Source organism: Oncorhynchus mykiss, chromosome 6 (assembly GCF_057628025.1).
Source record: "Oncorhynchus mykiss isolate SJ-2025 chromosome 6, ASM5762802v1, whole genome shotgun sequence".
NCBI lineage: Eukaryota > Metazoa > Chordata > Actinopteri > Salmoniformes > Salmonidae > Oncorhynchus > Oncorhynchus mykiss.
In genome coordinates, this window is record NC_143027.1 from 38,187,353 (window position 1) to 38,213,924 (window position 26,572).

A 26,572-nucleotide genomic window follows, 5' to 3' on the forward strand; every position below is an offset into this window, starting at 1 on the left:
TTTTTTTTAAAAGATAGGCCTAGAAAGAAACTCACAGCCTGGTAAAGGGTGCAATAAAATGTGTAATGGTGGGGGTAGGTAATGTTATCTCAGTATTTTTCACACCTTCACATGGTTGTATTGGCACCAAAAGCTGTAACACTAATCCACCATGAAAATTCTTCATGCCTATCAGATAAAAAAATTAACTTGCTAATGACTAGAATGAGTCCTCAATTTTCTCATCATAGACTAAAAAACCCATGCTCCTAATCTCTCGAATTAGATTGTGTCTATTAGATTAGAGTTGAGAGACATCGCTATTTGGTTATACAGACAAATAGCACAGCGGTTTTTTACTGTCTACATTCGTTTTTTAACATTCTTTGTTTTACAGACGTCTACTGCGCAGTGCCAATATGGACGACCGATGGCTTCAAACCCTCTCAATGGCCAAGAATGAGCATCAAGATCAGGGTTTAGGCCTATATACATCGTTGGTTTGAGAGTAGCTCTGGTGTAGGGCGTAGTTCGCGATGCCATGGACCAGAGCTAGTTGGAAAAGTAGAAAATTAACAAAAAATCTGTTTCATTTATCCAATAATGGGCAATGTATATCTAAGATTCATAAACTCTATCTATAATTTTAAGAATTCTAAGATTTTTTGTTCGTTATTCCTACAGAGTGCATTGCAGTTTGCTGCTACGGAACCTCGTGAATTGGACAACTTGTATCCGGACACATTAGTTGCTGTACTCAGTTTAGAGCTAGCGGAAGGTAAACAGAGACCTGTCAACATGGCTGAGGTAAGGGATTTTGTGATCAGTTTTAATCATAAATACCCCCCAGCAGTCTGTAACAATACACTTTCGTCATCTGAATAGTATAATAGTTACACATTTGCTAACTCAAATGGATATCGTCTTTACCCCTGACTAACTGTTAACTAGCTTGTTAGCTAACTCGGCTAAGTTAGTAGTTAACGTTAGCTAGCAAGCCTATCGAAATGATAATGGCTAACATTATACAGCTAAAGAATGGTGGGTTGTTTGTCTTTGATATGATTAAACTTAGCATTGTAATTGTATTAAATTATATTAGCCAACTCGTTTTTGGTGTTATTTTTCTAACGAATTTGTGAAGCAGATTGAGAAACGTCGTTTTGCTTCTGAGTTAACGTTAGCTAGATAATGACATTGCTAGTGCTTCTTTACAGTGGAACAGACAGCGTTTAACTACTTTGTACAAACCAATTGTATAAGATGTTTCAAAAATAGGTTATATGTGACAAAATTCCATGACGTACAGTAAGGCATTGTTGGCGGAATAGTAGAATAGATGGATGCAATTCAATGGATGATTCACATAATTCACCAATTCATTTCTTCGTAGTCCAAAAAATATTGCTATCAGGTTTTAAATCACAGCTGGCCTGTTACATTGTTTGCTGCCTACACCCATTCGGATGCACTGTTTCAATACAAATTGTACTCAATATTTTGAACAAAAACGGTCCACTGTCACTAAGGCTAGGAATGTCAATACAATCAAACTAGCAAGAGCAATGATCACAAGTCAGTCATAACGTGGCTAATAGTCTAGCACATGTGTCAAACACAAGGCCAACCGGCCGAATAGGACCCTTAAGCGACACACAACCTGCTTGCTACAAATCACCGTGTAAATGAGAAACGTGTAGACCTATTACAGCAACATTTGAGCAGTAGCCTAGGCTGGCTATTTAACTACAATACATTTTGAGTGCACAATACAGCAAAGATGCATTCAACCGCACAGGTGAACATGTTTTAAGTGTAATTGTTACAATAACCTATAGCTCGTTTTTAATTTTTTTTAATTTAAAGTTATTAAATCCTTTTTGATTAGGATCGCAGCATATTATGCACATTGCCAGCAAAGCAGCAAGCGAAGGCTGGACAAATATTGACCTATTTTGTTTTAATATGTTAAAATGCTATATACAGCTTCCTATGTACATAAGTGGACATTATAAATGGACATATTTTTTCTACTAAAACAATGGCCAGTTTAGGTTGCATGTTTAAAAAACAACAAGTAGGCTATATATGGCCAGTGTGCAGATTGAGTTTGACACCTCTGAGCTAGCGTGTCTACTTATGTGGCTAGTTATTTATTTAGCAAGTTAGAAACACGTTAGCTAGCTATCAGCTGGGAGGATGTCATGTCATTGGAGGAGTGGGTGAGTGACTGACCCTTTCCCATCGTCGTTTTTTGGTGGCTACAGCTAGAGATGCAGGTGTCGTTTGGTTAGCTAGCAAGAAGTGTGAATTGAATGGCTTTGCTAGCTAGCTATGCTGAACTTGAACAACTGCTATCCACAGTTAGCATATCTCTTAGTTGTAAATCAAATGTATTTGTCATTGATCAAATGAGCGGACAGGCAGGCAAGTTCCTATTCAGTTGTGAAAACGTAGGTTGGGACAAGCATGCATTGGCAGGCAAGCTGCAGAAGGACGAGCAGGCTACTATTCCCCGTCGTTCATCATTGCAATTTTGACGGCCAACTAGCTGAAAAAGTTTGAAAGGGTTTATCTAATGTTCCCTTGTTCGATTTTTAGCTCATCTTGCTCTGGCTAGAATTAGTTGTTGATCTTGTTGTTGATGTGCGTAGGCAACTGAGGGGTTGAGAGCCTACTTGTTCACGGTTGTTTGATCAATAGGACTGTGAAGTTCCCAAATCCAAGAGGACTCTCGTGGTATATACATATTTGCAGAAGTCCATTCAGGTGTATTTTGTGGCTTTTGACGAATGAGTTCTAGTTATTTAAAGTCACACTATTGCTACTGCCTGTAAACACACAGTCCAGTTCAATGTGAATGATGGCAGGGCCGTGTGGCAAATGGTATACTTGCATATAAACCTACTTTAGCTCTGATTGGGTATGGCTCACCGGTCTGCATAGACTTCAACCCCTGACAAGACAGATGTTTTTTATTAGGTTTTATTTACTGCAGTGTCTTAATTGTCCAAATGCACTGCCGCTTTCCCACTGTGTATTGCTATAGAATGTTCACAAATGCCTTACTATACGTTATTCTGAAACATTCTATGAAAATGTGAAAATGACCATATCTAAGTACTCGCTTGTCAGATAATGTAACAAAAATACAAAATAATTAATATTCTTCCTGGGGGTATATTAAACAGATTTAATAAAAATGTATTGTTGCTAAAACATTGTAAGTTCCACTTTTAAATCAGATCCAACAATAACACATTCCCTCATTCCAGTGTTTTTTATCTGGAAGTTGAATAGGTTTCCCCCTCATAACTATTATAACTAATGGCTAATATTATAACTCTTAATGTAATATAACTAACGCTATTCACTTATTACAATGCAATGGTAGTAACTTATTGGCCCACCTTGTGTAGGTGGTTGTAGGGTAGACAAGTCAGCATATGAGAGTAGAAATGTAATTGTGGATTTGATTGTGTTCACTTACTTTAGCTTAGCTATCAAAACTCTAAGAAGGAGTTATTAAATGTCCCTTATCTGTCTGTGTACTTCACAATAACACTATTCAGATAGCTATGCTAGCTAATTAGTTAAGTATTTCATGAGAGTGAGTCTGTTTTCAGAATGCAATGTTGAAAAAAAAAACATCTAAGCTATTGGTGCTGGTTATTTAAAATGTTAAGAGAGAGAGAGAGAGAGAGAGCGCGAGAGAGAGAGCGCGAGAGAGAGAGAGAGAGAGAGCACGAGAGAGAGAGAGAGCGCGAGAGAGAGAGCGCGAGAGAGAGAGCGCGAGAGAGAGAGAGAGAGAGAGAGCGCGAGAGAGAGAGAGAGAGAGAGAGAGAGCGAGAGAGCGAGAGAGAGAGCGAGAGAGCGAGAGAGAGAGCGAGAGAGCGAGAGAGCGATGGACCGACCGACGGACCGACCGACCATGGGACTATTAGCCAATAGGTGTAACTATTTACATTTTAGTCATTTAGCAGACGATCTTATCCAGAGCGACTTGCAGTAGTGAGTGCATACATTCTTTTACTCTTCTCTGGCATGTTATGTGAATAGATTTTTCCTTCAGACAAAAATAACCCTGAAATGGCTATAGCTCCTATACTCTCCCACCAATTAGAACATCATTGCTTAGATAAATCCCGATAACCTAGCTAGATAAACATGTCAGATTAGAGTTGATGATATCTTTTAGTGTTGTCTGGGAAGCAGCCAGAGACCACTGTTAAAACAGCTTGGCGTAATAATGGATTATGCATCTAATAGCCGTAAAATATTAAACATGGTGACCAAGTTTTAAAATTAGTTTTGTCATTTTTTGTTGGAGTGTCACAGGTACAACATTCATGCCAATTCATATATTCAGTTCATATAACATGCTCCTGTGGGCTGCCACTCAAAAGAAAAAGAAAAGTAAAAAAAATACAGAGAAATTATCATATTGATCACATAGGATTTGTGATAATAAACTTGGTGTGTAAAGAAAAATAAACAAAAAGGGCCTCCTCCCCCAGCTACCCCCAGAAACCATGTTTTTCACCCCTTCCCACCCCGCCTAGCAAAACAGGTTGGTTGTCTTGTCACTCCCTACCCCCCCATATATATCTGCCCACCCCCCTCCACTTAGATTCCCCTAAGTCCCCCATCCGCCTAAACATCCAAGGTTGCTTGCCAACCCCCCCAGGGACTACAGAAAACCCAACCCATACCACCCCTTCCCCGTGGGCCTGATTGCAAAGAAAGTAAAAAATATAAAAATGAATTGGCATACTTTTTCTTTCCACTGTTTGTATGTACGTATGTGAACCATTTGGAATTACCTGGTTTCCTTCATAAATTTGTCATCAAATTTGATCTGATCTTCATCTAAGTCACAACAATAGACATAGTGTGCTTAAACTAATAACACACAAATTGTTGTATTTTTCTAGTCTATATTGAATAAATCAATTAAACATCCACAGTGAAGGTTGGAAAAAGTATGTGAACCCCTAGGCTAATGACTTTTCCAAAAGCTAATTGGAGTTGAATCAATGAGACGAGATTGGAGATGTTGGTTAGAGCTGCTTTGCCCTATAAAAAACACTCACAAAATGTGAGTTTGCTATTCACAAGAAGCATTGCCTGATGTGAACCATGCCTTGAACAAAAGAGATGTCAGAAGACCTAAGATTAAGAATTGTTGACTTGCATAAAGCTGTAAAAGTTTACAAAAGTATCTCTAAAAACCTTGATGTTCATCAGTCCACGGTAAGACAAATTGTCTATAAATGGACAAAGTTCAGCACTGTTGCTACTCTCCCTAGGAGTGGCCGTCCTGCAAAGAGTACTGCAAGAGCACAGCGCAGAATGCTCAATGAGGTTAAGAATCCTAGAGTGTCAGCTAAAGATTTACAGAAATCTCTGGAACATGCTAACATCTCTGTTGATGAGTCTACGATATGTAAAACACTAAACAAGAATGGTGTTCATGGGAGAACACCACGGAAGAAGCCCCTGCTTTCCAAGAAAAACATTGCTGCACGTCTGAAGTTTGCAAAAGTGCACCTGGATGTTCCGCAGCGCTACTGGCAAAATATCCCGTGGACACATTAAACTACAGTTGAGTTGTTTGGAAATAACACACAACACTATGTGTGGAGAGAAAGGCATAGCACACCAACAGCAAAACCTCATCCCAACTGTAAAGTATGGTGGAGGGAGCATCATGGTTTGGAGCTGCTTTGCTGCCTCAGGGCCTGGACAGCTTGCTATCATCGTCGGAAAAATGAATTCCCAAGTTCATCAAGACATTTTGCAGGGGAATGTTAGGCTATCTGACCTCCAATTGCAGCTCAACAGAAGTTTGGTGATGCAACAGGACAACGACCCAAAACACAGAAGTAAATCAACAACAGAATGGCTTCAACAGAAGAATATACGCCTTCTGGAGTGGCCCAGTCAGTCCTGACCTCAACCCAATTTGAGATGCTGTGGCATGACCTCGAGAGAGCAGTTCACACCAGACATCTCAAAAATATTGCTGAACTGAAACGGTTTTGTAAATATGAATGGTCCAAAATTCAGTCAGCCAGTTATTAAATCCAGGGTTCACATACTTTTCCCACCCTGCACTGTGACTGTTTACACAGTGTGTTCAATAAAGACATGAACACGTATAATTGTTTGTGTTATTAGTTTAAGCAGACTGTGTTTGTCTACTGTTGTGACCTAGATGAAGATCAGATAACATTTTATGATCAATTTATGCAGAAATCCAGGTAATTCCAAAGGGTTCACAAACTTTTTCTTGCCACTGTACAAACATGCATGCATGTATACAGTTCCAGTCAAACGTTTGGACACACCTACACATTACAGGGGTTTTCTTTATTTTTACTATTTTCTACATTGTACAATAATAGTGAAGACATCAAAACTATGAAATAACACACATGGAATCATGTTGTAACAAAAAAAGTGTTAAACAAATTAAAATATATTTTACTTTTGAGATCATTCAAAGTAGCCACCCTTTGGCTTGTTAAAGTTAATTTGTGGAATTTCTTTACTTTGAGCCAATGCATTTGAGCCAATCAGTTGTGTTGTGATGACAAGGTAGGGGTGGTATACAGAAGATAGCCCCAAGGCGCAACTGTTAATTGACATGCATTCCAGGTGACTACCTCATGAAGCTGGTTGAGAGAATGCCAAGAGTGTACAAAGCTGTCAAGGCAAAGGGTGGCTATTGGAATAATCTCAAATATAAAGTATATTTAGATTTGTTTAACACTTTTCTTTGGTTATTACATGAGTCCATATATGTTATTTCATAGGTTTGACGTCTTCACTATTATTCTACATGTAGAAAATAGTAAAAATAAAGAAAAACCCTTAAATGACTAGGTGTTCTAAAACTTTTTACCAGCAGTCTTTGATATATACAGTGGGGCAAAAAATAATTTAGTCAGCCACCAATTGTGCAAGTTCTCCCACTTAAAAAGATGAGAGAGGCCTGTAATTTTCATCATAGGTACACTTCAACTATGACTGACAAAATGAGAGAAAAAAAATCCAGAAAATCACATTGTAGTATTTTTAATGAATTTATTTGCATATTAGGGTGGAAACTAAGTATTTGGTCACCTACAAACAAGCCAGAAATCTTGCTTGTTTGTAGGTGACCAAATACTTAGTTTGGGTGGCTTCTTTAAGAGGCTCCTCTGTCCTCCACTCGTTACCTGTATTAATGGCACCTGTTTGAACTTGTTATCAGTATAAACCTCAAACAGTCACACTCCACTATGGCCAAGACCAAAGAGCTGTCAAAGGACACCAGAAACAAAATTGTAGACCTGCACCAGGCTGGGAAGACTGAATCTGCAATAGGGAAGCAGCTTGGTTTGAAGAAATCAACTGTGGGAGCAATTATTAGGAAATGGAAGACATACAAAACCACTGATAATCTCCCTCGATCTGGGGCTCCACGCAAGATCTCAACCCGTGGGGTCAAAATGATCACAAGAACGGTGAGCAAAAATCCCAGAACCACACGGGGGACCTAGTGAATGACCTGCAGAGAGTTGGGACCAAAGTAACAAAGCCTACCATCAGTAACACACTACGCCATCAGGGACTCAAATCCTGCAGTGCCAGACGTGTCCCCCTGCTTAAGCCAGTACCATGTCCAGGCCCGTCTGAAGTTTGCTAGAGAGAATTTGGATGATCCAGAAGAAGATTGGGAGAATGTCATATGGTCAGATGAAACCAAAATATCACTTTTTGGTAAAAACTCAACTCGTCGTGTTTGGAGGACAAAGAATGCGGAGTTCCATCCAAAGAACACCATACCTACTGTGAAGCATGGGGGTGGAAACATCATGCTTTGGGGCTGTTTTCTGCAAAGGGACCAGGACGACTGATCCGTGTAAAGGAAAGAATGAATGGGGCCATGTATCGTGAGATTTTGAGTGAAAACCTCCTTCCATCAGCAAGGGCATTGAAGATGAAACGTGGCTGGGTCTTTCAGCATGACAATGATCCCAAACACACCGCCCGGGCAACGAAGGAGTGGCTTCGTAAGAAGCATTTCAAGGTCCTGGAGTGGCCTAGCCTGTCTCCAGATCTCAACCCCATAGAAAATCTTTGGATGGAGTTGAAAGTCCGTGTTGCCCAGCAACAGCCCCAAAACATCACTGCTCTAGAGGAGATCTGCATGGAGAAATGGGCCAAAATACCAGCAACAGTGTGTGAAAACCTTGTGAAGACTTACAGAAAACTTTTGACCTCTGTCATTGCCAACAAAGGGTATATAAAAGTTTTGAGATAAACTTTTGTTATTGACCAAATACCCATTTTCCACCATAATTTGCAAATAAATTCATTAAAAATCCTACAATGTGATTTTCTGAATTTTTCTTTCTAATTTTGTCCGTCATAGTTGAAGTGTACCTATGATGAAAATTACAGGCCTCTCATCTTTTTAAGTGGGAGAACTTCCACATTTGATGTCTGACTAAATACTTATATACACACATGTATGTATGTATGTATGTATGTATGTATGTATGTATGTGTGTGTGTGTGTGTGTATATGTATGTATATATGTGTTGGGCTTTATCTGAGATTATTCTTTACACAGTAAATGTATTTGTCTAGGCCTCAATTGTTCCTTGACTTACTCCATTCATTATCGTTAATTCTGTTATGACTTCTAATAGTTACTGTATCCACTGGCGAATTGGGAGAGAGTGAGCCAACATTTGTTTTTTGCGGCAGTGCTGCCTGACAGCAGTAATCACCTCTGATTGACTGAGAGATTGAGGAAGCTGTCAGCGTTAAGTAATATTGTAGATGCAAAGCATTAAATATTTACATTCATGCTCCTTAACATTTATTATGTAACTTTGTCCTAGCAGCATTTAACTGCAGGGCGCTCACACATCATATGAAGTTTATGTAATTTTGAGGACATTTCATCAGTACAAAACAAAGTTGTAGTGAGTGTAGGGCAATTCCACGTTAACAAATTGTCACTCATACTCAGTTTTTTTACTTTAAAAGTATGCCAAACAAAACCATTGATTACAAAGTTAAACCATACAACCATATGCACAAGGACTACTTTTAACAAGTTACACTGACAATTTCACAAAAACACATTCTAAGAACAATGCAGATATCAAGTTTTGTAACTAAATGACTGTAAATAACTCCCTCAGTTTTTTATGTGATCACATATTCCAAAAACGGTTAATTTATTAATACTTCAAATGAATTACTTAATTAATACTCAGAATTAAGATTGAAAGATGTCTGCAGAAAGAATGGGGTGTCAGCTATTATATGACACCTTGAGTTTGAAACCTCTATTTTGTTTAATGGAACTACAGTAAATGAAGTGGATCAACACCTGGTAACAGAATGATAGTAACATCATGGGTCCCTGATCTGTACTATAGAGAAATGCATAATTATGAATGTCATTCTCTTCATAGTGCTATATCCTGAATAGGTAGAAGAATGTAATATCCTCCTTTGAATGCTTGGTTGTTATTCCACACAATGGCTATTATTCTAATGAGCACTGCCCCAAACAAGACCAAATTTGATGGGACTGGACCAAATCTGTACCAATAATAGACGTCAGTATTTCACAAGTTTGGACATCGCAGCAGAGTATAGTTCAGTACAGTAAAATGCAGTTCAGTACAATACAATAAATTATACTTTATTCTACTCTGTACAGCATAGTGTTGCACGGTATACCGAAACTTCTGTACTTTTTCGATACTAGAACCTAAAAAACAGTTTGGTACTTCTCTCAAATGTGTCTCACGTCATCTACCGATTTGAAATAGGATCAAGTCTGTCCATCAGCGCAGCTGATGTCGCCTTGTAGCGCGAGACCACCGTGCTTGCTCCGCTTACCTATTGCTAGCTCTAGCCTGTCCTGAGGAACCACTTCACTCACTGGGAGTCTGGGCTGCATCACACTTGAATAATGCAAAACAGCATATAGAAATGTTATAACTGTTCACAAGACAATGTCCATCACAGGCTAGACCACTTTACAATGCAAGAAGATAGTCTACAAAGCTGGAAGCCACCGGTAACTTTCCTTGCTGGCTAACTTTCCTTGAAGCTAACATCAATTCAATACTCTAGTACTTTGTTAACACAAAATATTGCTGATTTCAAAGCTGATCGTCACCATAAACTTTATTTATTCACTTCTTCTTCCCACCTCATGTCTCTCCCAGTCAAGATCCTCTTTGCTCAATCCTCAAACAGAGAGAAATAGTAATGACGTCTTTTTGTAGGCAATAACTGTGCTATGGTTCGTTGGTCAAAGCCTATAGGAAAATGAATGGCGTTTTTGCATGCACACACTCCTATTAAATATGCATTCACCTGTATTGTGAATAGACCTAGGCTACATTTTGATTTACACAATTTATCAATAGACTAGAGATTTACCTTTTTAAATAAATTATTACCATTATGATATGTAGTTAGGTTGATAAAAAGCCTAAGTCAAATTGATTGTATGATTTGTACAATTGATTCATTAATGCATACATTCATAAATCAAAAATGTCTAACGTAGTTATATTGAACTCAACAGATCCGTCTGGATCAAGTGCCTTTCTGTGAATTTAGCTAATACGCCTTATTTTGTGAACTGTGCTGTCCAAAGGTGTGAAACAGATGTTTATGGTTGGTTCAGATTTGGATTGGCCAAATTTCAACAACTTTTCAACGTCCGTGGACATCCGGCTTCAGTCGGTGCTCAGTGGGTGAGAGGGCTGTTACAGTAAATGGAAAGAGCGGGGACTCATGGAGAGATGATATTAACTGGAGAGAAGAGAGACTGGGTGAGAGAGAGGGAGGGGTTGTTCAGACTGTTTTTATACTCCTGCTTTAACCACATCTTGATTGAAAGACAAAGCAAACAGTTATGAGCTGAACATGACAGTATACAAGTGGAAGGGAGGACAGTAGCAGGTGACCCAACGGTGGATTGTCACTACTATGAATTCCCATTGTTGCCGTTTCCGTTGCAGTCATTCTGTTGCATCTTTTTGGGGGGTGAGGGTCATTCTGTTAGCGATTTGGTAACAGAATGATGTGTTTCAACCACTTAACAATCTGGTTTATGATTTATTATCAGTAAAAACCCTATTACTAATTGCTACCTTTACTTAGTACTTCTGTGAACTTTCATTATCCTCCCTTGTCATGAGGGAGATTTTTGGTAACAGAATGACAAGACATTAGGCAATATTTCTTGAACTTACAGAAGGCACTTTTTTTCTGCAAAACAAAATAAAAGTGTTGGCATGGTCTTTACTTCAACACACTATTGTGTCTTGATGTATTGCTAATACCTTTTAAAGCCCCTTTTCTGCTAGCCATTTTTTTTAAGCCCTATTTTTCATCTGTTTGAACAGAAATCAAAGCAGTTGCCATTTCTAATATTTAGGATGGAAAATGCTTGAGAAATATTTATATGCCTAAATATCTAAAAAAATAGACTTTTAGCTTTCATTTGACACAATCTGATGTGTTCCTATGAACTTCACATGTTAGTGGTCAAGTTTTTTAAATTTTTTGTTTTATTTTTTACATAGCAATGCCTTTATGCTACAGTAGTCTGAGACACTACTGAAGCTACAGTGTGGTTTATGAAGGACCTCACAAAGTATATCATTTTAGCACAGCACACTGTAGGCTAATCATTATTCAGAGGCTTTGTCCCAAATGGCACCCCATTCCCTATGTAGTGCACTACTTTTTATCATGGTCCATTGGGCTCTGGTCAAAAGCAGGCACTATAAAGGGAATAGGGTGCCAGTTGGAATGCAAGCCATCCCTCCCACTCCGCTGGGGGTCATTTAGGTTGATGGTCTCCCAGTCTGGTTGTGGTTTCCATTATGAAACATGTTAAAGTTATGAATGATTAACGTTAGCCGTCCTAATTCATTGCCTTCTTGTTGGATCAGATAATAGGGTGGTGTTCCATGTCATTTGTTTCCTTATACTGGTGTTTAAGCATTGCCAAGTCTAATTTGTGATTAATAGTTTACACATTTTGTTTTCAACAGTCCTCCATTTGTCAGCATTCATTATCTATCAGTGTTCCTAAAACAAGCTGCAGGGCAGCTATAGAGTCCACTCCCTACTGCATTGTAATCTTAGCAACAAGAAACTGCAATCTGTTTTTCAGTAAAATGGCAGCCATTTTATATTATTTACAAATCAATCAAATTGTATTTGTCACATGAGTTAAACAGTAAGGGGGAGGGGAAAGGTAAATAGTAACACAATAAAATAACAGTAATGAGGCTATATTCAAGGAGTACTGGTACCAAGTCAATATGCAGGGGTACAAGGTAATTGAGGTAATATGTACATGTAGGTAGGGGTAAAAGTGACAGAATAGGGCTCTCGGTTAAACAAATGAATTATGCTTGTTGATATGGTAGTTTGTTCTAGCTACTTCATGCCAACAGATGTTGAATAGATTTGACTAATAGGCAAAATATATTTTTTTTGTCGTAGAAATTCAAATTGTCTGGTGTGCACATCTTGGCTATGTCATCTATGTATGCGATCTAGGCCTAAACATTAATACATTTTTGTTAAATCCTCACTGAGCTCTTCAACTAGCCTAAAGCCCATTTTCCCTCTCCTTCCTTCCAGACTCACAGCTTGCAGGATATGAGGCAGCAGGCGGCTATCGCTGCCAAAGTGTTCATCCAGAGAGACTACACCAATGGCACTGTCTGCCAGTTCCAGACCAAGTTCCCTTCTGAACTGGAGACCAGGGTACGCTAAAGCACTCTGATAACACTTTGATCTGAGCATATATGCATAGTGTCTCAGAGTAGGAGTGCAGATTTAGGATCTGTTTGTCCTTTTTTAGATAACAATGAATAAGATTGCATGGATAGGCAGGACCTGATCCTAAATCAGCACTCTCCCTTATCTGCAAAGCCTTCTCGCAAGATCTATTTGATAGATCAGACCGACATCAGGGCTCTACAGTGTGACAATTTTACTCGCATATGCACCAAAATAATTTGTTGTGCTGATCTAATTTGCTGTGCTGATCTTGCTATTTAGGAGCACCAGTGCACCTTGTAAAAATGGTCAGCGTAGAGCCCTGGAAGTATAACATGATTCTTTCCCGTGTCCAGCTCCTGCAGATATACCGTGCATTTGGAAGGTATTCAGACCTCTTGACTTTTTCCACATTTTGTTACATTACAGCCTTATTCTAAAATTGATTAAATTGTTATTTTTTTCTCATCAATCTACACACAATACCCCATAATGACAAAGCAAATGTATTAAAAATAAAAAACTGCTATCACATTTACATAAGTATTATCAGCAGCAATTACAGCCTTGAGTCTTCTCTGGTATGACGCTACAAGCTTAGCACACCTGTATTTGGGGAGTTTCTCCCATTCATCTCTGCAGATCCTCTCAAGCTCTGTCAGGTTGGATGGGGAGAGTCACTGTAAAGATATTTTAGGTCTCTCCAGAGATGTTCGATCCGGTTCATGTCCGGGCTTTGGCTCGGCCACTCAAGGACTTGTCCCAAAGCCACTCCTGCGTTGTCTTGGCTGTGTGCTTAGGGTCGTTGTCCTGTTGGAAGGTGAACCTTCCACCTAGTCTGAGGTCCTGAGCGCTCTGGAGCAGGTTTTCATCAAGGATCTCGCTGTACTTTGCTCTGTTCATCTTTCCCTCAATTCTGACTAGTCTCCCAATCCCTGCCGCTGAAAAACATCTCCACAGCATGATGCTGCCACCACCATGCTTCACTGTAGGGATGGTGCCAGGTTTCTTCCAGAAGTGACACTTGGCATTCACGCCAAGGAGTTCAATATTGTTTTCATCAGACCAGAGAATCTTGTTTCTCAAGGTCTGGGATTCCTTTAGGTGCTTTTTGGCAAGCTCCAAGCTGGCAATCATGTGCCTTACTGAGGAGTCTCTTCCGTCTGGTCACTCTACCATAAAGGCCTATTTGGGGAGTGCTGCAGAGATGGTTGTCCTTCTGGAAGGTTCTCCCATCTCCACAGAGGAACTCTGAAGCTCTATCAGAGTGACCATTGGGTTCTTGGTCACCTCCCTGACAAAGACCCTTCTCTCCTGATTGCTCAGTGGTGCCGGGCGGACAGCTCTAGGAGAGTCTCAGTGGTTCCAAACGTCTTCCATTTTAGAATGAGGGAGGCCACTGTATTCTTGGGGATCTTCAATGCTGCAGAATTTTGTTGGTACCCTTCCCCAGATCTGTGCCTCGACAAAATTCCTTCGACTTCATGGCTTGGTTTTTGCTCTGACATGTAAATAGACAGGTGTGTGCCTTTCCAAGTTATGTCCAATTAATTGAATTTATCACAAGTGTACTCCAATCAAGTTGTAGAAACATCTCAAGGATGATCAATGGAAACAGGATGCACCTGAGCTCAATTTCTAATCTCATTGCAAAGGGTCTGAATGCTTTCTTATTTTTAATACATTTGTTAAAATGTTTAAAAACCTGTTTTCACTTTGTCGTTGTTGTGGGTAGATTGATGCGGGGGAAAAATGATGTAATCCATTTTAGAATAATGCTGAAAATGTGGAAAAAGTCAAGGGGTCTGAATTCTTTCAGAATCTCTCATCTCCTCTCAGTTAGAGCCGTGTGGGGTTAGCAGAAGGCTAGGAGCAGAAAACATCAAGTGCAGCTGACGACTCCAATACACTTTCACTGATCTAGTATTTACCCTTTATCCTGTTATGCTTGAAAGCAGTGACTGGTTTAAAAAACAGTGTTTGGTAATGATCCAGGGAATGGAATGAAGCAGGTCCATGAGGAAAACTGCCTCCACCTGTTCCATGCCCACATAATAAATGTGCTGCTAGCAAAATGGGGAGGTTGACATTCATGTGTCACATGAAAAGAGTAGCTTTACAACACAGCTTTTGGGTTTAATGGCACTTCCCTCTTGATTGGGTGGTCTCTCTTTGGCACACTTGTTTTCCTGTAGGATGCACTACACATACCACTGCTGAAGAAATACATTGTGCTACTCCTCAGGGAGTCCATCCACAGCTACAGTGCCTCATCATAAAAAACCTTTCCAACATTTCTCCCATCCCCTTGCTAGCATAGTATATCATAGGCAATGTACTGCCAAACATTTTAAGTGAGCTTGTTCTTTTTTATACAGTCATATTTATTTCACCTTGTCAAGATTTTATTTTCTTTCTTTTTCAAATCTCAGGAGTGACAAAATACCTCGTTCATCAATTTAATAAAATACTTAATTTTATTCAACTTTGGATTCATGTTGCTCTTTAGCTGGAATAGATCATGGGGCAGCACATTGTGTTGATGATTTTCACCTCTATTTAAGGTTATTTAGTTGTTGTTATTATACATTATTACATGTTCTTTTTCTATCTTAAGTTTAGGTAGAAGAAAATGTCTGGAAAATTGTTCATTGTATTTGGCAGATAGCTAGCCAGACCTGCCAGGGACAGTGAAATAAATTGATAATGCTGTCAAATTTCCTCCACTTCTAATTTGCACATGTTGACCTTTCCCTTTTTTTCCCTTCTTCGAATTCACAGATCTACAGTAGATCGCTTGATGCAAAGTAGGCTAAATAAGTTGTTTAAGATGGTATCTGGGTCATTCCATCACAAAAAGCACAAGAAAGAGGATTTTGACACCCACCACCTCAGAATCTTCTGAAAACGTTTCTGTAGTTATTTTGTTGAAATATAGTTTGATCTCTGATTACATTAAGCTAATTGATTGCACCCAAATTGGTCATTTTAACTTATAGGATTCACATAATATTAAATGATGGGCTCCCTAATGGAGCAGTGGTCTAAGCCACTGCATCTCAATGCTATAGGCGTCACTACAGACACCCTGGTTTGAATCCAGGCTGTATCACAACCGGCCGTGATTGGGAGTCCCATAGGGCTTTGGCTGGTGTAGGCCGTCATTGTAAATAAGAATTTCTTCTTAACTGACTTGCCTAGTTAAACAAAGGTTACATTTAAAAAATATATATGTATACAATATCATTATATTATATTTGACAAGTAATATGAAGCTGCGGCTTGGAGGATTGTTTATTCATAATATGTAATGTATTCTCAGTGAATTTGAAGTAGTTTTCATTTCCCCCTTAAATAAGTGTGAAAGTAACAGTACCAGTTTTGCCCCCTCTAGATGCCGCTGTTCTTGCTATTGCCACACCGTTTTATCTACACTGATCAAAAATATAAACGCATCATGTTAAGCATTGGTCCCATGTTTCATGAGCTGAAATAAAAGATCCCAGAAATGTTCCATACGCACAAAAAGCTTATTTATCTAATTTTGTGCACAAGTTTGTTTACCTCTAACCACCACAAAAACATCCTATGGCTTTCTGCATTAGCATCGAACAGCCCCCGTGATATGCAACTTTTCTGGGAAGCTAGAATCCAATATACACAGGCAGTTAGCTTTTTCAAGCAGAAATTTGCTTCCTGCAACACAAACTCAAAAAAGTTCTGGGACACTGTAAAGTCCATGGAGAATAAGAACACCTCCTCCCAGCTGCCCACTGCACTGAAGATAGGAAACACTGTTACCACCGATAAATCCACTATAATTGAGAATTTCAAGAAGCATTTTTCTACGGCTGGCCATGCTTTCCACCTGGCTACCTCTACCCCGGTCAACAGCACTGCACCCCCCCCACAGCAACTCGCCCAAGCCTTCCCCATTTCTCCTTCTCCCAAATCCAGTCAGCTGATGTTCTGAAAGAGCTGCAAAATCTGGACCCCTACAAATCAGCCGGGCTTTTCTTTCTAAAATGATCTGCCGAAATTGTTGCCACCCCTATTACTAGCCTGTTCAACCTCTCTTTCGTGTCGTCTGAGATTCCCAAAGATTGGAAAGCAGCTGCGGTCATCCCCCTCTTCAAAGGGGGGACACTTGACCCAAACTGCTACAGACCTATATCTATCCTACCCTGCCTTTTCTAAAAGCCAAGTCAACAAACAGATTACCGACCATTTCGAATCCCACCATACCTTCTCCGCTATGCAATCTGGTTTCAGAGCTGGTCATGGGTGCACCTCAGCCACGCTCAAGGTCCTAAACGATATCTTAACTGCCATCGATAAGAAACAATACTGTGCAGCCGTATTCATTGACCTGGCCAAGGCTTTCGACTCTGTCAATCACCACATCCTCATCGGCAGACTCGATAGCCTTGGTTTCTCAAATGATTGCCTCGCCTGGTTTACCAACTACTTCTCTGATAGAGTTCAGTGTGTCAAATCGGAGGGCCTGTTGTCCGGGCCTCTGACAGTCTCTATGGGGGTGCCATAGGGTTAAATTCTTGGACCGACTCTCTTCTCTGTACACATCAATGATGTCGCTCTTGCTGCTGGTGAGTCTCTGATCCACCTCTACGCAGACGACACCATTCTGTATACTTCTGGCCCTTCTTTGGACACTGTGTTAACTTTTTATGGCTGCAGGGGCAGTATTGAGTAGGATGAAAAGGTGCCCATTGTAAACGGCCAGCTCCTCAGTCTCAGTTGCTAATATATGCATATTTTTATTTGTATTGGATAGAAAACACTCAAGTTTCCAAAACTGTCAAAATATTGTCTGTGAGTATAACAGAACTGATATTGCAGGCGAAACCCGGAGGAAAATCAAAACAGGAAGTGGCCTCTATTTTGAAAACTCCATGTTCCATAGCCTCCCTTTGCTGGATTTAAAGGGATATGAACCAGATTCATTTTCCTATGACTTCCTCAAGGTGTCAACAGTCTTCAGCATAGTTTCAGGCTTTTATTTTGAAAAATGAGCCAGAACGATAACATCGCGTCAAGTGGTCACATGAGTTTTGCTCACGCTACAGAGTTTGGATAGGTATTGCTTTTCCCTCTCCTACTGTGAAAGACATTTGCGGTTGATATATTATCGATTATATATTTTAAAAACAACTTGAGGATTGATTATAAGAAAAACTTTGACATGTTTCTGTGGACATTATGGAAACTAATTTGGAATTTTCGTCTGCGTTGTCGTGACCGCTCTTTCCTGTGGATTTCTGAACAAAACGCGACAAACAAACGGAGGTATTTTGGATAGAAATTATCTTATAGAACAAAAGGAACATTTGTTGTGCAACAGTCTCGTGAGTGAAAACATCTGAAGATCATCAAAGGTAAACGATTAATTTGTTTGCTTTTCTGATTTTCGTGACCAAGCTTCCTGATGCTAAGTGTACTTAATGTTTTGTCGTGCGATCGATACATTTACACAACCACTTGGATTGCTTTCGATGTAAAGCATCATTTCAAAATCTGACACGACAGGTGGATTAACAAAAGGCTAAGCTGTGTTTTCCTATATTGCACTTGTGATTTCATGAATATAAATATTTGTAGTAATATTTATTGAATGTAGCGCTATGCTATTCAGCGGTTGTTTATGACACTTATCCCGTTAGTGGGATTGCAGCCATAACAAGTTAACAACCCTCCAGGCGAGCTTCAATGCCATACAACTCTCCTTCCGTGGCCTCCAATTGCTCTTAAATACAAGTCAAACTAAATGCATGCTCTTCAACCGATCGCTTCCTGCACCTGCCCACCCGTACAGCATCACTACTCTGGATGGTTCTGACTTAGAATATGTGGACAACTACAAATACCTAGGTGTCTGGTTAGACTGTAAACTCTCTTTCCAGACTCACGTCAAACATCTCCAATCCTAAGTTAAATCTAGAATTGGCTTCCTATTTCGCAACAAAGCATCCTTCACTCATGCTGCAAACATACCCTTGTAAAACTGACAATCCTACCGATCATCGACTTCGGCGATGTCATTTACAAAATAGCCTCCAATACCCTACTCAATAAATTCGATGCAGTCTATCACAGTGCCATCCGTTTTGTCACCAAAGCCCCATATACTACCCACCACTGCGACCTGTACACTCTCTTTGGCTGGCCCTCGCTTCACACTCGTCGCCAAACCCACTGGCTCCAGGTCATCTACAAGACCCTGCTAGGTAAAGTCCCCCCTTATCTCAGCTCGCTGGTCACCATTGCAGCACCCACCTGTAGCACGCGCTCCAGCAGGTATATCTCTCTGGTCACCCCCAAAACCAATTCTTCCTTTGGCCGCCTCTCCTTCCAGTTCTCTGCTGCCAATGACTGGAACGAACTACAAACATCTCTGAAACTGGAAACACTTATCTTCCTCACTAGCTTTAAGCACCAGCTGTCAGAGCAGCTCACAGATTACTGCACCTGTACATAGCCCATCTATTATTTAGCCCAAACAACTACCTCTCCCCCTACTGTATTTATTTAATTAGCTCCTTTGCACCCCATTTTTTTATATCACTGCAAATCTACCATTCCAGTGTTTTACTTGCTATAGTGTATTTACTTTGCCACCATGGCCTTTTTTTTTTTTGCCTTTTCCTCCCTTATCTCACCTCATTTGCTCACATTGTATATAGACTTATTTTTCTACTGTATTATTGTATTATTGACTGTATGTTTGTTTTACTCCATGTGTAACTCTGTGTTGTTGTATGTGTCAAACTGCTTTGGCAAGGTAGCAATTGTAAATGAGAACTTGTTCTCAACTTGCCTACCTGGTGAAATATAAAAAATATAAAAACCTATGTTAGTGAGCATTTCTCCTTTGCCAAGATAATCCAGCCACCTGACAGGTGTGGCATTTCAAGAAGCTGATTAAACGGCATGCACCTTGTGCTGGGGACAAGTTTTGAAGGAGTGTGCAATTGGCATGCTGACTGCAGGATTGTTCACCAGAGCTGTTGCCAGATAATTTAATGTTAATTTCTCTACCATAAGCCGCTATAAGGCCAACTGGCCTCACATCCTCAGACCAACTGTAACCACGCTAGCCCATGACCTCCACATCCAGCTTCTTCACCTGTGGGATCTTCTGAGACCAAACACGAGGATAGCTAATGAAACTGTGGGTTTGCACAACCGAAGAACTTCTGCACAACTGTCAGAAACCATCTCAGCGAAGCTCATCTGCGTGCTCCTCATCCTCACCAGGGTCTTTACCTGACTGCAGTTTGGCACCATAACCGACTTCAGTGGGCAAATGCTCACCTCCAATGGCCTCTGGCACGCTGGAGAAGTTTGCTCTTTACGGATTAATCTTGGTTTCAACTGTACCGAGCAGATGGCAGACAGAGTGTATTGTCTTGTGTGGAAGAGCGGTTTGCTGATGTCAACAGAGTGCCCCATGGTGGGGTTATGTTATGGGCAGGCATAAGCTACGGACAACAAACACAATTGCATTTTATCGATGGCAATTTGAATGCACAGAGATACGGTGATGTGATCTAGAGGCCCGTTATTGTGCAATTCATCCGCCGCCGGACCCATGTCGTACACAATTCCTGGAAGCTGAAAATGTCCCAGTTCTTCAATGGCCTGCATAATCACCAGACATGTCACCAATTGAGCATGTTTGAGATGCTCTGGATCAACGTGTACGATAGCATGTTCCAGTTCCCACCAATAGGTATCTGTGACCAGCAGATGCATATCTGTATCCCCAGTCGTGTAAAGTCCACAACATTAGGGCCTAATGAATTTATTTCAATTGACTGATTTCCTTTATATGAGCTGTAACTCAGGAAAATCTTTTGAAATTATTGCATGTTGTGTTTATGCTTTTGTTATATTTTTCTGTTCTCTTTTATTAAATTAATCACAATTTTCTTTGTAACTTTGGGTAGAAAACCAATAGTTTCTGTTCATGATGGAAATAAATTGTGTGGTTATCCTCACAATTCAAACCAGTCCACAATGAAAATAATTCACTTTATTCTTCTCTTAGGCTAAATCTGTGTCCAGGAAATGGCCCCTGTATGTGTGGTTTATTCCCCTTTGAAAAAGTTTGGGATTAGTAAGACCAGGGATGGGCAACTGGCGGCCCGTGGACCAATTGTTGAGCGTTAGGTGCAATTTAGAAATTTGGTTGTGCATCCAACAGTTTTTCTCTTATGTCAGTCACTGACAGTCACTCAATCAACCCATGTCAACAATTAATTGTTTTAGATTGGTATATTAGTCTGACGGCCAGTTATCTAAACTTCTAGTAATCATGGCCGAATTACCGATTGGGCGGGTGTTCCATTGACGATCTCACTCATATCATATTAAAAACTGCAACAACAAAAAATCTCAACAATATGGCCAAAATGTTGAAATGTAGGAAATTAGCTGTAAAACTGCAGGCCTTCATGACAAGTTCCAATCTTTTGTGTCCCCTCTATCAAAGTTGCGCTTCCCTGAGTTAGACCATTCCTGGTGAGCAAGCAAACCATTAGACTACAGCAGTTCGAATGGTTTCGAAGGGTCTTCAATTGTAAAAGTCACAAACACACACTGTATAGTGTTGTAATGGTATTGGGTTGGGTCTAATGTTAAATGTCACTTATCACACAACATGTATAAAAAAAAAACACAAGACTACCATGAAATGGTTTCTAATTGTATTTTTGTATTAGGGTAGTCACAATATTTAGTAACTGCCCATTTCTCCAGGAAATATTTGGCCTTATATGAGAATTGCACCATATGGAAAGCCCTTTCAGAGAGCTGCCACTTGTTGAACTATTCAAGGAGACCTGGATTAAAGCATTAGGTTGCTAAGAGAAGGACAAACTAAATTGCTTTCATGGAAGACTGACTTGACTTGTGAGGATGACCACATAATATATTTTCATCATGAGCAAAAGCTTTCAACCCAAATTTGCAAAGAAAATGTTGTGATCCATTTGATAAACACAAGAGACCAACAAAAAGGATAAAAGTGTGTGGCAGTAGCAGGAACAGCGATATCTTGTGGGCAAAGCCTGGTACTTTCACACTAATCTTTGAGGAAAAATGCAATGGCAAATTTCAATGGCTACTTCAATTGCTAATTTCTTTAAACAGGGGGTGACATCAACAAATTTACTGAGAATATATTACATAGTCTCAATAAACAATACTCCAAGCCACAGCTTCATACTACTTGTCAAACATAGAGAAATTATACTGGCTATTGGGGTGGGTTTTGGGTGGGCCATGGCGTTTTATGATTTATTTGGATTCCTCGAATCTTAATCATTGTTAAGAGGTTTGTTCCGAATCGAATGTTGGGTACTATACTATTTATTGAATATTATATGAATACTATCAATTGAAATGGCCAATTAGTTTATTTAGAAACATTCCTGCAATATTATTTTAACTACAGAAACCATTTCAGAACAATCTGAGATGGTGGGTGACATGGCACGATTAATCTATCGTCTAATACTACTACCATAGCACATACTTCCTAAAGTGCACATCTACACTTTTAAAATCACAGCATCTAACGTAATGGAAAAATGCTCAGACGAAGGAGAAATGTGGTTTGAATCCCAGCCTTCAGATGGGGAAATTAGAGGGATAACAAAGACTCCTCACGGCGGGCACCAAACACGCCTAAGACCACTGATCTGTTGGAGCTTGTTGTTACATTCCTTGGGCACATGGGAGCATAACTTGGAGGCTGTTCAGAGGCACAGAAGGCCTGGCTGCTCCCTTCATCTGGTCTGGTCTGCAGTCCGCTCTCTCAGGCTGTGTACCAAATGGTACCCTATTCCCTATAAAGTGCACTACTTTTGACTAGAGCTCGATGGGCCCTGGTCAAAAGTAGTACTCCTATATAAGGTGCCATTTGGGATGCAGTCTCACTCCATTAGGCCTGCTGAGGAGACCAGAGTGGAGACTCACGCCAACACTCAGTCAAAACACCCTTCACTACTTCCAGTGGTCCAACGGCCCTTGGCCTCTCCTCAGTGGAGCAGGCCTGACCTGACGTGATGAGTGAATGTTAGTGTTAGCCAGCCCTTAGTTCCACTCTGTCCGGAATTATGGAGTGTAATGGCTTCAACTCTGTCAGAGCCACATTGCATCTCTCATATCGGCAACACTAGAGCTAACATCACCAGATTGATGGAAACACTGGGAAAGTTGTTTTTTTTACTAGCTAGTCTCTGCCAGTAGATAAGGAGAGACAGTCAGATTCCTCACTAGAGGTTTTGGTGTCTCCTGCTGCGGTATAAAGTGAAAACATGCGGTGAGCACACGGCCAAGCCTTCCTAATTATTTTGCCAAAAGTGGAGAGAGATGCAGCATTCTCTGATTAAAAACACGATTCGAATCAAACCACTCATCATTTATACCGAGGATGAAAAGGATGAAAAGAATGTATAATTAACTTTCCATTTGTTAGATATCTAACACTCCATTTGATCATCTAAAATAGTAACTATGTGATGTATTTTTCTATCTTGATTGCCTTTCTTTAGATCTCACCATGTGTATCATCCTCAGAAACAGTTTTTGATTTTACTTGGGTTGCTTTCCAAATGGCTCCCCTATTCCCTCTATAAAGTACACAACTTTTGACCAGAGCCTTATGAGCCCTGTTCAAAAGTAGCGCACTATATTGGAAATAGGGTGCTATTTGAGACACAACTTGATTGGTCCCGTGTTTCAGATTGACAAGCAGCAGTTTGAGGAGACGGTGAGGACGCTGAACAACCTGTATGCTGAGGCAGAGAAGCTGGGAGGCTCGTCATATCTGGAGGGCTGTCTGGCATGCCTCACAGCTTACATGATCTTCCTCTGTATGGAGACACACTACGAGAAGGTGAGAGAGCTTCACTAATCCACACAACTAGGGTTGCAAAATTCTGTTAACTTTCTCAAAATTCCCAGGTTTTCCAAAAAATCCTGGTTGGAAGATTCCCGGAATCAGAAGAGAATAAGCAGCAAATGCAGAATGCTCCAAGCAGGATTTCTGGGAATTTGGGGAAACATACTGGAATTTTGTAACTCTACACAACTTAATGTGTGCTGACTTCAAAGCTAGTGTTGACTAGGTAAAGCCAATGTGTTGTACAAAAATACACCCAAGTAATGCTTTGGAATTCTCTGAATTATATTGTGGACCAACACTCTAGAATAGATTGTAAGCCAGTCAGCAGCCATTTTCTGGAGTCAGAAAGAAATGCCCCCTCAGAAATTGCTTGATATTATAAGTGCGTTTTGATCCCATATTGAAGGCCTCTATTACTGTCATGTCATCAAGATATTTGGTCAATGGGTTTAGCTTTCATATTGCAAGTTAGTCATTTAGAATTAGTAAGGGGGAATCCAAACTAGTACAGTGATCACATTTCATGGAAGTTGAAATGAGATGTGAAGTATTGATATTAATATGATTAATGGCAGAGTTAAAATGGCAGAGAGCAGTACAGCTCTAACAATAGTGCCCATACAAGCAGATACAGTATATACATAATCTAATATGTGATTTTAACATTTAGAGTGAGTATACTGTTACTACACAAAAGCATTTTTTCAGATCCAGCTCTACCGGTTGGCACATACAGTGGTTGCTCAACTAAAAGTTTTGTGATCATGCTGCGGTACATAGAGGTAATTTGTGGTTTAGGACGGTACCCTGCGTCACCACTTCATTGCTCCAGACCAGCGCAAGGGGGAGTTAGAGCACTAATTATGCTTTTGGGTCCTTCTGTGTCTCTGACAATGAATGGGCGACATAAACCTAAATAGAAACTGATAATTGTGCACTACCTCAGTATTACTTACTAAAACTGTTGTTGCACTACGGTCTAAGGCAGTGCAAGCTGTCTTGCTACAGATGCTGGTTCAATACCTATGCCGGCCTCGACTGGGAGACCGATGAGATGACTGTAGGTTTTTGTTTTCTCTCCCTCTAAAAACAGAAATAAATCATTCTAAATAACAAACTGGCTTTACAAATTAGTAGCAATGTCTCACCCCATGTTCAAGAATGGCCTTTTTCTCGCTCATTTTACGATATTTGAAAATGAAATAATCTCCAAAATATCATTTTTTAAAAACAAATTGATTGTTAATTTAGAATGATATAAAAGCCCCTTGGATATTCTCACAGATATATTATTAACCCTGTTATTGGCAGGACAATATATATCTGTCATGGCTCCCGAGGGCACACAATGGGATTGCCTTGCAGTTCTCCAGCTGTATCCACTGAAAATGCACGAGGTTCAAGGCACGAGGGCAGGGGGCGCGGGATGGGCTGCAGAGCCGCGCACAGAAGACAGACTACCCATGGGGAACAGAGGAGAAGGAGGGAGGGTGGGTGGAGCCCCGCCCCGCCATACTGGGTAGCACAGAGCAACACTTTAAGGGGCAATGCATTAATAATGGCGCTGACTAGGGAAACGTTCCCGCTATTCTAGCAGGTAACTGGACAATAGACTTGCCTAGATGGAGGGTAGGGGGAGAATTCTATCGTCAAATGTATTTCTAAGTTACGTTCCAAGTTAAGTGACATTATTATTATGTATCACATACGACCGTGATTGGGAGTCCTATAGGGCGGTGCACAATTGGCCCAGCGTTTCTCTCCCTCTAAATATAGAAATAAATGTTTTGGCCTTTACAAATATTATTTTGGCCTTTATTCAGATTACAATTGCTCACTTTCGAAATAACCTCCAAAATATCATTATATATTATCAAGTTGATGGCCGGCACCTACATAAAGCTAATTGACTCACTCATTCATGGCTTTGGATCAAAATAAATAGTTTCGTTTATTAATTCGACCATTTAAAAAAACAAGCACACATAAAACTTGAAAAAGCCATACATGCACATGAATAAAATCATTGAGGATAACACACAATAGAGTCTGGGACTTATTTCCATTGTGGTCCTCTTGAGACAAGATGGCTAGAAAAGATCGAACACAGTTAAACACAGTATGGCAGTGAAATAATAAAACAAAAACAGAGAGGAAGAACATATATCTCATCATTCCATTAAGTACCAACATTCTTTCTGATAGTCTTTAATAAAGAAATGTTTTGGTTATCCTGACCTGGACACCGTGTACAGTATTATAATAGCCCATTATTAGAATCCTCCAATGTATGTGTAATTATTGGCGGAGAGTCACGTCATATTTTTCGATATAGTGTAGGTCTGCTATAGGCGACATGAGTCTAGTGAGTAATGTGCTGTTAAAAGTGGTGTAGGTGTTATTTGGTTAGACAACAATTATGGTGTAGAAATGTTATGCTCTTAGTGTAACCTTTATTTAACTAGGCAAGTCGGTTATAAACAAATTCTTATTTACAAGGACAGCCTACTCCTTCCTCCCCATCGTGGTATTGAACCCTGGCCTCCCACAAGTCCGCGCACGACACAGGGATTCGTTAGCTAAATAGCCCAGAACTGTGTAGCCTACTCCCGACCGTCACGTTGTACAGCGCCATATTTTCCGTTCCATCCTAACGGAAACCCAGAGGGTTTTTAGTTTTCCTTGAATATAAGCACCATAATATTAAGCAAATTAATTAAGCAGGTACCAGTCAAAAGTTTGGACACACCTACTCATTCCAGGTTTTTACTTTATTTCTACATTGTAGAATAATAGTGAATACATCCCAACTATGAAATAACACATATGGAATC

General features: G+C 40.1%; 1 protein-coding gene across 1 annotated transcript in view; it reads left to right on the top strand.

Annotated features, from left to right (window-relative positions):
- Window positions 1–628: 628 nt before the first annotated feature.
- LOC110525893 (golgin subfamily A member 7) overlaps window positions 629–26,572 on the top strand; it is a 40,310-nt gene continuing 14,366 nt past the window's right edge. The window contains exons 1-3 of the mRNA XM_021606386.3: window positions 629–786; window positions 12,668–12,793; window positions 23,577–23,729. Coding sequence (XP_021462061.2) covers window positions 778–786; window positions 12,668–12,793; window positions 23,577–23,729 — 288 coding nt within the window. The 5' untranslated portion in view covers window positions 629–777. The remainder of the gene's footprint in view (window positions 787–12,667; window positions 12,794–23,576; window positions 23,730–26,572) is intronic.